At 40.2% G+C, this 12,395-nt stretch overlaps 1 protein-coding gene across 1 annotated transcript in view; it reads right to left on the minus strand.

Annotated features, from left to right (window-relative positions):
• The window catches only part of LOC124718778 (angiotensin-converting enzyme-like), a 480,801-nt gene continuing 468,406 nt past the window's right edge, over window positions 1-12,395 (minus strand). The window contains exon 5 of the mRNA XM_047244389.1: window positions 1-262. Within this exon, the coding sequence (XP_047100345.1) occupies window positions 114-262 (149 nt within the window). The 3' untranslated portion in view covers window positions 1-113. The remainder of the gene's footprint in view (window positions 263-12,395) is intronic.

The raw sequence follows: 12,395 nt of genomic DNA on the forward strand, positions 1-12,395 counted from the left end.
TTCATGAACAAAATTGAATTTTATTTGGAATGACATGCCTTATACTGTTTATATACAACTCTTATCTCTACCATGGGTAATGACAGTGAGATTCATACATTTAGCCACTCTGACTAGACACGACTTGCAACTAGAAACAGTGTAACCGAGAGAGGGATGAGCAGCACAGCTACAGTAGGGCTGCAAACCATTGCTGCATTGTAGTAGCCACCAGAAACCTGCAAGTTGGCTGTCTCGATACTCTGCTTGCAGTAATCACCATCTGGAAGAAGAAAGGAGAAAAAAAAATTATCAAAAGCTGGAGTCTAGGACCTCTCAATCCTAAAGGCAATAAATGCACCTGTTGCACAAGATGGTTGGAACACAAAATTGAATTACTAATATGAGAGGACCAGTTTGAATTTAGGAAGAGAAAAGGACCCAGAGACAACATTGCCATGGTGAGGATATTGTCAGACAGAATTTTGGCTGTTAAAGTAGTAGTTTTTGTTTGTTTATGGACTGCATTCAACAAAAAGAGGAATCTGCTCACCAGCAAGTGAAGCTTGGAATTAAGGAAGAAACTAGTCAAGTGCTACATCTGGAGCATTGCACTATACGGAGCAAGGTCGTCAACGGAGGGGAGGGGAGGGGAGAACTGTTGAAAGTTTTGGAGAAGATAAAGTGTATCTATTGGGTGACAAACAATGACATACTGAGGAAGGAAGAGAGATATTCTGAACACAACTCTTCAGCGGAAGGCAGACTGGATCGGACACACACACACACGGCTCGCACATTAAGTTACTGAAGGAAAACTTCAAGTAACAGTAGGATGAGGAGGAAGAAGAATTCAACTTTTGTATGACACGAAAGATCGAAAGAGATACAGCAGACTGAAAGAAGCTGAAGACAGAACATTGGCATCAGAAATTCTCCATACAAACACACAGACCTGCCACTAGGCAGAATACTACATAACAACAATTACAACATGGGGAAAAAACATAAATTTTTACTTTCTTTGTGTGTCCAATACAGTTGCATAAAGTAATCAGACACTTGGTCTATATCATCAGTGTGTTGTTATTGACTACATGTTAATAATGTTTTTTATATATAATGTTATATAACAAGTCATAGATTTCTCTAAAATTTGTTTTATGCACAACAAATTACATTTCTAATGTCATTGTGAAATGTGCCATAAAACAAAAAAAAAAAAAAAACATTAAATACTTCGATGTGGATAATCATGTAATTTACAGGAATGGTTAATGAGGATCTTGTAATTTTAATTTATTTTGATTCCCAATTTCTTGCTGTATGTCTATTATTTGTCTCATCATAATTTTTAAGTTAAAACGTAAATACAGATTAGAAATCAGGGTGGCAAAGTGCAAGGCTAATGACAATTATAGTAATATAAGGCCCATAACATGTGTAAAGCTGCCAAGAATGTTGAACGGGGGGATAAAGAATTAGAAAAATGACAAGTGTAATGTCAATATTAGATCAGATAAATTCAATGCTATTTTATGAGCTAGGTTCCTTTACACCAACTGAGTCTCATAATAAATATAAATAGGATGCTATATCATTCCTACAATGTTATGAAGAAATTTCTTGTCATATGATTGGAAAGAGGTTCTCGTTTTACTAAGGAGCTTCAAAGCTCCTCTTTTTGTTCTTCTGTTTTTTGCAATTTAAAAACTGAGTAATTTTGAAAATCAGCTTTATGCAAACACAATTAGTTTATTTTTATATTTACCCAGACATGTTTCGACACCTATCTGTCATCGGTTGGGCAGTCAAATTTTTTACTTCTTAAAATTAGATTGCTGACTGATGTATAATAATATAGTTCAGTCAGCGATGTAATATTGAGAAATAAAAATAACTCATAGGTGTGAATATAAAAACAAATTACTTGTGTTTGCATAAGGCTGATATTCAAAACCCAGTTGGAAAGAGGTTCAGTTAAGTTATATCATGGAATTAATTACAAAATTAAGCAGAAGACATTTGACTCATCTGATTTTGTAATTCAGAGAATAGCATACCTGTTTACTTGTAAATTAGATATTTAATATCTGTTGTTTCCCAGCATCTTCAAAAATAACAGTGATCACACCACCACCACAAAAAAAGGAGATAAGTCATGTCAACAAATTTCTGCAATACCATTCAAAGAAGCAGAGCACTGCATGCAAGTCCATAAGCATCTATCTGCCAACAGCTTTCTTGGTGATTCTCAACATTGTAAGCTGGGCCTGAATCTAACCATCAAAATAATGACAAAATATTTCTTTCACATTATCTGCATTCAAATCCAAACTTTCTACACTTGGAGACCTGAGTAAGATAAAACAAACTGTACTTTTTATCAAAATCAAATCTCTCACACACGCACACACTGGGGTTAACATGTGTCTCACAAGGATCCGTGCCTGAACCCTTCTTCTTCATGATTTATGTAAATGATTTGTCTATTATGATGTCAAGCAAGTCTATTCTACATACGTGTGGCACTACATTTATCACAGAATGGGAGCTGGGACACACTTATGAACAGCAGAACAACTCAGAATACCCAGCATCTACATCTATACTCTGCAAACCACCATGAGGTGCAGGGCAGTGTGTCCGTACCAGCCCATTGCTGTGAGGAGAACGTGTGTAGTACGCATCTGTGCTGCTAGGTGTGTACAGCACAATTCATTGCCAGTAAGTGCCACTTGTGTTGTTGGCCTGAGTTTTCGCTGTTTTGGGCTTGTTTCGCTTTTATGATGAAAAGTTTAAGTGAACAACGCATAGCTGTAAAATTTTGTTTTTTACTCGGTAAGAATGCTGCTGAAACTGTTTTAACCCTCTAACGGACACATTTTTTGTGGCGACTCAGCGAATTAGAATTGTGATCGATTTATTATATTTTATTTTTGTGATCTAGGTCTAAAAATTATGGTGGTGAATATAGCACCACAGCACTTTTTTAAACCTTACATTTTCGGTGGTAAACCGATTTCCCTCTTGTGAGCTTTACACTTTGGTTGGAAGAAGATATCCCATTTCCATTTTATAAGCTGTAACATGTTGGCATTACATGTAAAAAATTTTTAAGACGACGGTGATTTCTTTTTATTTTACTTTATTTCAAAAACATTTACAAGTAATTATTCTTTTTCAGCAAAATGTGCAAATGATTGTTACATTTTCTTTTTATTTTCCCTGAAACTGACGGAAGCATGGTACGTTCCAGGAGCAGCATATCTATTTTGTTCTCTCGTCACGAGCTTTTGTTGAACACTTTCGGCACCGTCTGTAGGTTGTTTCTAAAACAGGCATATGATCGCCTACTTTTGCCAGTCGAACATGATCTGGTACGGGGTTCTTCTTGGTTAGAATGGTTGCCGGACATCCTTTTTTTTTTGTTTTTGCGGGATGTAAAGCCATCTATCAATTGTTTTGCAAGTCGTAGTTGAAAGTTCAATTGATCATCATATCCCTCTTGTACTTTATTAGTTTTGTATAATATAAAGGCATTTACAACTGCCATGTCTAATAGGAAGTATTGAATACGATGCCACCACTTACGAGAACGTCGACCTATTGCATAACATTATCAAAGTGATCTACACCTCCCATTATGGGACTGTATGAGGCTAATGACTACACGCTCTCCCAGAGAATTTTCTGTACATCCGTCATTTAATTTTCCTGTGTAAATATCAAATTTTATGACATATCCTCGTTATACTGCTTGAGCGAAGACCGTCCCTTGAAAGGTATCATGCTTTCACCCACCGCCAATACCTTACTAGCATTGTACTACGAATTGTGTTGTTCAGAAAGGTTATAAGAGGTCTAACCTTGTGAAGTTTATTGTGGTTTGCATGCCCTCTTGGAGGATTCAGCCTGGTCTCATTTATGTGAAATTATTCACATATCTTTTTGAAACGTTTGCATGTCATAGGTTTCGATATGTAAGGCTGACCTAAGGCAGGTTCTGAACTCCAGTAGTGCACTACATTTGGCAACACAAGCACACTCATCAAGATATTCATTCCAGTCCAGGCCTGTAACACCTCTACAGTTAAAATTGTCCAATTATTTGTTGGCTCACTCACAGTCTGACCAGATGGCCGTTTTTGTTTCTGTTGCTCTGCATACAGACTTGTCTGCTGAACCACATACTCCAGCATCTCATTGGTAAATAAAGAAAGGAAGGAAGGAAGTAGTCTGTGCTGTGTTTTGTCAATGGGTGGTTGACAACTGGTTCTCCTTTTGTATCAACGCAAAGAAAGTAGAGAACAGCAGTGTCATTGGACCGTTCCTCTTCTGCACTTACGGTACTGTCACTAGAAATATCGATGTCCACGGAGCAAGAATTGTTTGCACTGTTATTGATATTAGGTTGTGGAACGAAACAGGGATCAACGTCTGAAACAAATTCATCTTCTCATGCTTCATCACATTCTATTTCAGAATCCTCAGGATCGGTAGGTAGTGAAAATAGCAACTCCAATGCTTCTTCTGGTGTGTATTTCTTAGTATAGGTGTGCTTCTTTGACATTTTTGCTACGAAAAGCAAAGAAAGATTGTGAGGCGAACAATAAGTGATAATATGATGTTCCAATTACATTTGCCACCAATATTAAAATTTTCTTACCACAGTGTGAAAACAGTAAAGCTATGAGCTGATAATAGTGACACAGATATATACTTCAAAAGCGAAGCAAACTCTTCTGACGACAGTAATGATCCCGCGATACACACAAACTGATTGTTGTAGCTGTTTTCATACACCTGGTACAGTGTACTACCACAAGATGTCAGGCAAATACAGTGGTGGTAAGACGTATTGGCTCAAATGGCTCTGAGCACTATGGGACTCAACTGCTGAGGTCATTAGTCCCCTAGAACTTAGAACTACTTAAACCTAACCAACCTAAGGACATCACAAACATCCATGCCCGAGGCAGGATTCGAACCTGCGACCGTAGCGGTCTTGCGGTTCCAGACTGCAGCGCCTTTAACCGCACGGCCACTTCGGCCGGCTGTAAGACGTATTCCCAGAAGCATTGTGGTACCTCGACGTTTGTGGTAAGCATGCTTCCCAAGGACCACAAAAGAAATTGTGGTATGTATATTTCCCAAGCCCCGTTCAGAAACGACTTTTGGTGGTAAGCAACCAGTTTACTCGATTTACAAATTGTAACACGTAGAGTGATGAAAACCGGAATCACGGGCAAGGAATGTAATAACTCGTATCATTTTCGATATGCAACAGTGGACTTATCTGTGGAAGAAGGGAATAACAACATGCTGGAACTGTAGTCAGTGCTGCGTTAAGAACTTAAGTTAACTATCATAAAGTAAAAATTTGTGACTAGGTGTGAATTATCTGTACTAGTCGGCGATATGGTAAGTGAAATCCAGAGCCTAAAGGCAGAAGTTACTCTCTTAAATAAGGTGTGTGTGTGTGTGTGTGTGTGTGTGTGTGTGTGTGTGTGTGTGTGTGTGTGTGTGTGTGTGTACGTACAACAGCGCCTGATGAACAATTGATAGGCCTAAACTAGAAGCCAAGGAAAGCTTTCCTCCTGTCATTACCCAAAACAGGTTTCGAATTCTCGACGAAATAGTAGAACAAGTTCAGTCCATGCAAACTAGAAGTAATCCTTCAAGCAGAAAAAAAAACCTGTCAGTCATAAGTTCAGAAAACACCAAGTCCCAAACTCGTGTGCAAAATGTGAAACTGAACGTAAGCAAACCGTCCAAGGAAATGGAATCTGTGAAAGTACATGCAAGAAATCATCCCTAGAGAAAAACAGAAGAAACGACGACACTCAGAAACACAAGCACGGCCGGATTCTATTATATGGAGACAGCCATGGACGTGAAATAGCGTAAATATGCAAGACATATGAAAATGGTACTGGGTAAGTTAAATTACACTAAAACAATTGTTGTCAACATTCCACTGTTGCATGATCTTATGAAATAGTCTATTGTGGACGGGAAGTTCATAAAACAAGTGATAGGATTAAAGCTCTATGTAGTATATTTCAGAATGTGTCACTTGTAGATCTGGAAAGGGAGCTGCACACAACTCATGGTCTGCACATGAACAAAAGAGGCAAAAAAATTGTTAGTAGCAAAATTATTGCGGAAGTCAGGCGACATTGTTCACAAAGTGATGAAAATAAGTCCAGTGCCATGGGGTGGTACAACCCACCTCAACAAAATCTGCCACAACACCAGCCACTGCTGGCAAGCCAGGGAAACTTGTAAAGCCTGCTGGCCTGATTACTAGTACAAAATTATCCTCTGAGGTCCAGCAGGTAAAACTCAGCCTTAAAATCATACACCAGAATCTTGGTAGTCTTAGAAATAAGTGTAATGATCTAGATGTAATTTCACGGATTGACAAACCCGATATATTAGTTGTAACTGAACATTGGTACAATGAAGCTCTGATTAGCATTAGTCAATCACTGTGTACGAAATTCTGCACAGCCTTCAGTAGAAAAGACAAGACTGGGGGAGGTGTAGCAATTTTCACTGTAAATGAAAGTAATTTTAATGTTATTGATGTGAGTGACTCTGCGTGGAAGGAGTCTCAGAATCTGCTGCAATAAACCTGAAATGGGGCAGAGATAATATGTTATCGGTGTTTACAGGCCACCTGCAGCTAATACAGATAGCTTTTTTTGTAAATCTTTCTGACTTGCTTGTGTATAGAGACACAACATGTTCTGGGCCAAATTTACATCCCCTGTGTGATGAATTGAACCTGACCCCACTCATACAGGAACCCACTAGACAAATTGGCAATAGTAACACATCTCTTGACAACATAATAACAAATGTGACCCACCTATCCCACAGTGCATCAGTTTTAAAACTAGCCATCTCAGATCACCATGCAGTACAGCTTAAATTGGAGCTCCATGAGGCCCCCACTGTCACCACAAAGCAACAGTTTGTAACTAAAAGAATAATGTATAATGACAACATAAATAGACTAAACTGCATGCTACCACAAATAAAATGGTTTGAAAATAATAGCTTTGCTGCTGACTTCTATTACTGCTTTCATACCACATGCCCAGTTGTAATCACAAAAATATTTGGGGAAAATTAAAACTTCTCCACAGTGCAATGCTGAATAATGATGAGATTCCTCAGCTAAAGGAAGCCTTCAAAATATATCAAGCACACTATAAGGACTTACTCACACAGAGCAGGAGCAACTATGTTGCAAATAAGCTTCAAAACTCTCACAACATAACTGCTGGCATCTGGGCAGTCATAAACAGTTTTAGAACCCGCAATGACAAATCCTGTATGGACTTTACTATTAACCACAATGGCATGCTCATAAAAGAGCAACTAGAAATTGTAAATATTTTTCTTCTGTAGGGGAAGCCATAAATGACAAACATAAAAACATGCACTACAGTTTTCGAGGTAATACATGTGACCATAGTATATATCTAGCCCCCACAAGCTGTGCAGAAATAATGGGCATCATTAGCTCTCTAAAACCCAATTCAGCTAGGCATGATGGCCTAAATATTAATGTTTTAAAAGCCTGTAGCCAAAATGTCTCTGTACCAGTCAACAATATAATCAAGCACCTTTCCAGACAGACTAAAAATAGCACAGGCAACACCCATTTTTAAGAAAGGTGACAACAACAGAATAGAAAACTACACACCAGTCTCAATCCTTCCTGTCTTTTCCAAAATAGTTGGGAAAGTTGTATATAACAGGATTATAAACTTTCTTAACAAACACAACCCGGTGTTTGAAAATCAAAATGGATTCCTAAAGGGTAAATCAACTAGCACTGCAGCTGCTCAACTAATTGAAGAGGTGTTAGGGGGTATTGAAAGCAAGGAACATGTGGCAGGTGTATAACTAGACCTGTATAAAGCCTTTGTGTGAATGTTGACATCCTATTAGACAAGCTATGGAACATGGGCATTAGAGGCGCTGCTTATAACCAAATAAAGTGTTACATGAACAATATAAAACAGTTTGTTCTACTTAAAACAGAAAGTGGTGTCTACAAATCAGAGATCACTTGCATAAAATATGGCGTGCCCCAGGGCTCGCTGTTGGACCCCCTTCTGTTCTTGATCTATGTAAATGATGTTAAATACTGTACTATAAATTCCAAAATTGTTCTGTATGCTGATGACATATCCATTGTGTGTATAAAGGAATCATGTAATGAACTAGAGGCTGAGTGTAATAATGTTACCAAAGAAATTGTTCAGTTTTTTAATGAAAGCCACTTAAATGTAGGCACCAGTAAAACATGTTTGAGTTTAACATAAGTTTTTTGAATAATGAAATTAAATTATACATTTCAATGGATTGGTCAAGAAGAGTCTAGTGTAAAATTCCTTGGCTTAACAATCCAAAGCAACCTGAAATGGGACACACATATTGGTTCCCTAGCAACTAAGTTGTCAAAAAATATATTTGCAATCAGTACTATTAGCAAGTTCTGTAGAGACACTGTAGTCCTAGAGACTGCTTACCATGCTGTTTTCACTTTAACTACACTAGTGAAATTTGGGGGGGCAACAACCAAAGCTAATCTAGATAAGCTACTCATTCTTCAAAAAAGGGATGTACGAATAATCTGTGGAGGGAATCTTGTCGCAACTTGTTTCCAAAAACAGAGGTGTTAACTGTTACAAACACACACATTCTAAAAGCCATATTGCTTGTGAAAAGACTGCACCCAAACAATTATTCAGATTTCCACCAGTACAATACTAGAAATAAAGAAAGGATTTACATTGGCAGCCACAGAACAGCACTTTACGAAAAGGGGCCTCAGTACAAAGGTATAAAATTAGCTAAAGCACTGCCTAGCGCAGTCATGGCTCTTCGTACAATTAAACTGAAACATCAGCTTAAGTATTTTTTTTTTTAAAGCACCCTTTTGTCTCGTCTATTGTACAAATAACTTAAATCATTACTGTTTCTTTGTACATGTGAAGTGTACCATTCGATGTTGAATAAAACTATTATTATTAAACCTCAAGTCATTCTGGACGTCCATCAACTGTCTGAATCAACGAAAATACTGAAAAAATTCGAGAGCTTCTGCTTACGGATCATTTTAAGAAGGTTGCACAACAGTGTTCGTCAAAAAGAGACTCGATTTGTGGCAGACGGGAGATGGGAGTCTTCCAGCATGACAACGCATAGCCATTCCTGTTACATACATTTAGGATGAAAATGGCACCACTGTCCCAAGCAACTTACTCACCTGACCTGGCTCCATGCGACTTTTTCTTATTTCCACACATGAAAATGGGCAGGAAAGGACAACATTGAACAAGTCCCCGCCCCCCCCCCCCCCAAAAAAAAAAAAAAAAAAAAAAAAAAAAAAAAAAAAACGTGGGAGGAGATGTCGCCCATTTCCAAAGATGAATACAAAAAAAAAAAAAAAACAATTTCGTACAGTGGAAGCACCAATTGGTTGAAGTATTACTTGTAATGGAGAGTATTTTGAAGGGAATAAGGTTGTTTTCTAAACAATTTGAAAACATATAGCTTTTAAAAATAATTCCGTTTTTTTTGTACCCCCTCATATTATGTAGTAATTTTTTTTACAGTGACTGTGTACCATGGAGGTTCCCTCCCATTATGAACTGTTCTACCGGGTACATGTCTATCTAGTATGTGGTTGGGTATTCTTTTAAATTTTAGGCATAGTTTGTCTACATGCGAGACTCGAGCATGAATCATACGTTCCATCAGCTTGCAAATGCAGCAGGTAAGAGAGATGGGGCAGTAGCTGGAAGCAAGGTTTTTGTCCTTACCGGGCTTAGGTGGGGGTATGTTGGTGGCTTCATGCCGGCGTTCAGGAAATGTGCTCTCAGCGCAGATGCGGTTGTACGTGTTAAGTAGAAAGTGCTTGCCCGCAAGAGAGAGGTGCTGCAACATCTGAATGTGGATGGCATCTGGTCCCGGGCGGAGGATCGGGATGAACTGAGAGCATGATCTAGCTCCCTCATAGTAAAGGTGGCATTGTAGCACACGATTCTGAGAAGAGAAGGGTATTGCCCAAGCATCCTCCACTCGTTTCTGATGGATGAAGGCAGGGTGATAGTAGGAAGAGCTCGAAACTTCATCAAAATGCTGGCCCAAGATGTTGGAGATAGCAATAGGGTCCACGACGACATCGGCAGCTACTGTCAGGCTGGAAATTAGATCCTGGCTCCAGAGAGCCATCAGAGGTTGGCCTACATGACAAAGGAAGGTGTGCAACTGTTAAAAGGACTAGTGAATGAAATCCAGCTAGCTCTTTCGGTATCCCGAAGAACTCGACGACACTTTGCACTCATTCCTGCCACAGGTTATGCATTTGGCTGGGTGTCGACAAGATGTTCGTGTGGTTGAGACAATATCACTGGCTACAGCACATCGGATTCGGAATATATGGCCAGACTGTAGTAATTTCATAGACTGCTTTGATCGTGGACAGTAGCACCACCCTATCAAAGGTTAGTAAAAGAGTGCAGGTGGGCACCAAGGAGCAATCGACCTTTTTCATTATGGATGGCAATGACAGCCTGATCAGAGAGGTAAGATTGTATTTCAGCCTTGGTGAGACCGTCAAGCAGGCTGGTGTACATTACGCCTTGGGAAGAATTCAAAGTTCTATGTGCCTCAACATGAACAGGGTAGCCATGGAGATGCGAGGCAGCAAGCAGTTGTGTTTGAGAATCAGAAGCCGTCTCCAAAAGCAAAGTCCCATTCCGTAAATGAGAGGATTTCACAGGGCTAGTAATTGCATCAACACCTTTCTGGATAATAAACGGACTGACCATGGCAAAGGATTGACTGTCTTCAGTATGTGAGACCACAAGGAACCGCAGTGCAGTGGGAAGCGTCTTCGAATCAGTAGCCTCATTACGTTTACATTTCACAGACTTTGATGAGGAGGATGATTGACTCATCGCGAGGAAATCCCCCACAATTAGCACGCTCCTTCCGACTGTGGGGGGGGGGGGGGGGGGGGGAGGGGGTGCACCCACCTTAGGTGATTGTTCACACCTCTAGAACACCAGACAGAGGAACCAATCAGAAATCTGGGAAGTTTACAGCTCAACCAATCATCCCTCCCTGGGCCTGGCCTGTACCAGGGGGTATGTGCCAACCCTACCTGTCGACCCTGGGCTGGGAATTACGTGCTATCCAGTCACGTGTTACATGTCAGATGCATGGGCTGGCCTTCAGGAGCACACAGGGAGGAAGAAGAAAAAAGAGGATCCTCAAACGCCGAAGGGAAAAGAAGAAAGGAAAAGAGAGCCAAAAACAAAGTTGAGACTGTTCGTACGTCACCAGCAGAATGCAGAACATTCCCAATAATACCCCAGACATGTTCCCCAAGCGTGGGGAAAAGAATAGCAATAGAATAGACATGCAGCACGGAAAGGAAAAAGTGCTGCAACGTCTGTGGCCCTGGTAGCCAAGCACGAACCTGCCAAAGAGTAAAGAGTGGCGAGCCCCTGGGAGGGGGGGGGGGGGGGGGGGTGCAAACTGCTGTGAGCTCCGTTGAAAGTCCATGTGCAAGATTAGTCTTCTCAACCATCTCTGGCAGTCAAGGAATGATCCAGGAATGACTTCGGAGCCCAGACGACAGGCATCATTTGTTGCAACATCCATCTCAATCTGCAGTTGGTTGCACCTTGTTCTTCAACATGTTGAATGAGGCCCCCAGGCATACGCACCTGGTGTCCCATCCTGGACCTTGCTGCCATTTTCCTACGGAATTCTATCATTCGGCATACGTTTGAACTGCCGATGATTAATATAGACTGTTACCCTTTTGTGTTGCTCCTCCTGACATCGGACAAAACACAGTTCCCCGAAACTGGTGAAAGAGTCTCACCAACCCAGTTTGTTTCAGTGGAAGACAGCACCTCACACTTGTTGGTTAGGGGCTCAGTACAATACCCTGGTCCCCATCCATCCTGTACAGGATGCCTAGATCTGCCACGGACACCCCACTCGCAGTCAGGTAGACGAGAAATGACAGATCCTATACTTTCTACAGAGGATCAGAATCTAAAGGGGAGGATAGTGCTTAAGGTACCTCAGGTAACCGAGTCTGGGATTTCAGCAACAGTATTTTCTGTAACTTTGATAAAGTAATCATTGAAGTCATCAAGACTGCAGGCATTAGAAGAGGAAGTAGGCTTCTTCCTATGTTCATTTGTTTGAGTCCAGGTTATAAGCTTCTCTCATTAATCTATCATCCCCCTCCTTTTAGCTTCTTCTACTTTTTTCTGTAGTCTCTTGGCCTCTTAAGTAACTGCTGTGTAACTATTGTTTACTATTTGGGTCTGTGGCTGCTTTGGCACAGTCATTCCCATTAGGACAAT

This window comes from Schistocerca piceifrons, chromosome 10 (genome assembly GCF_021461385.2).
Source record: "Schistocerca piceifrons isolate TAMUIC-IGC-003096 chromosome 10, iqSchPice1.1, whole genome shotgun sequence".
Taxonomy (NCBI): domain Eukaryota; kingdom Metazoa; phylum Arthropoda; class Insecta; order Orthoptera; family Acrididae; genus Schistocerca; species Schistocerca piceifrons.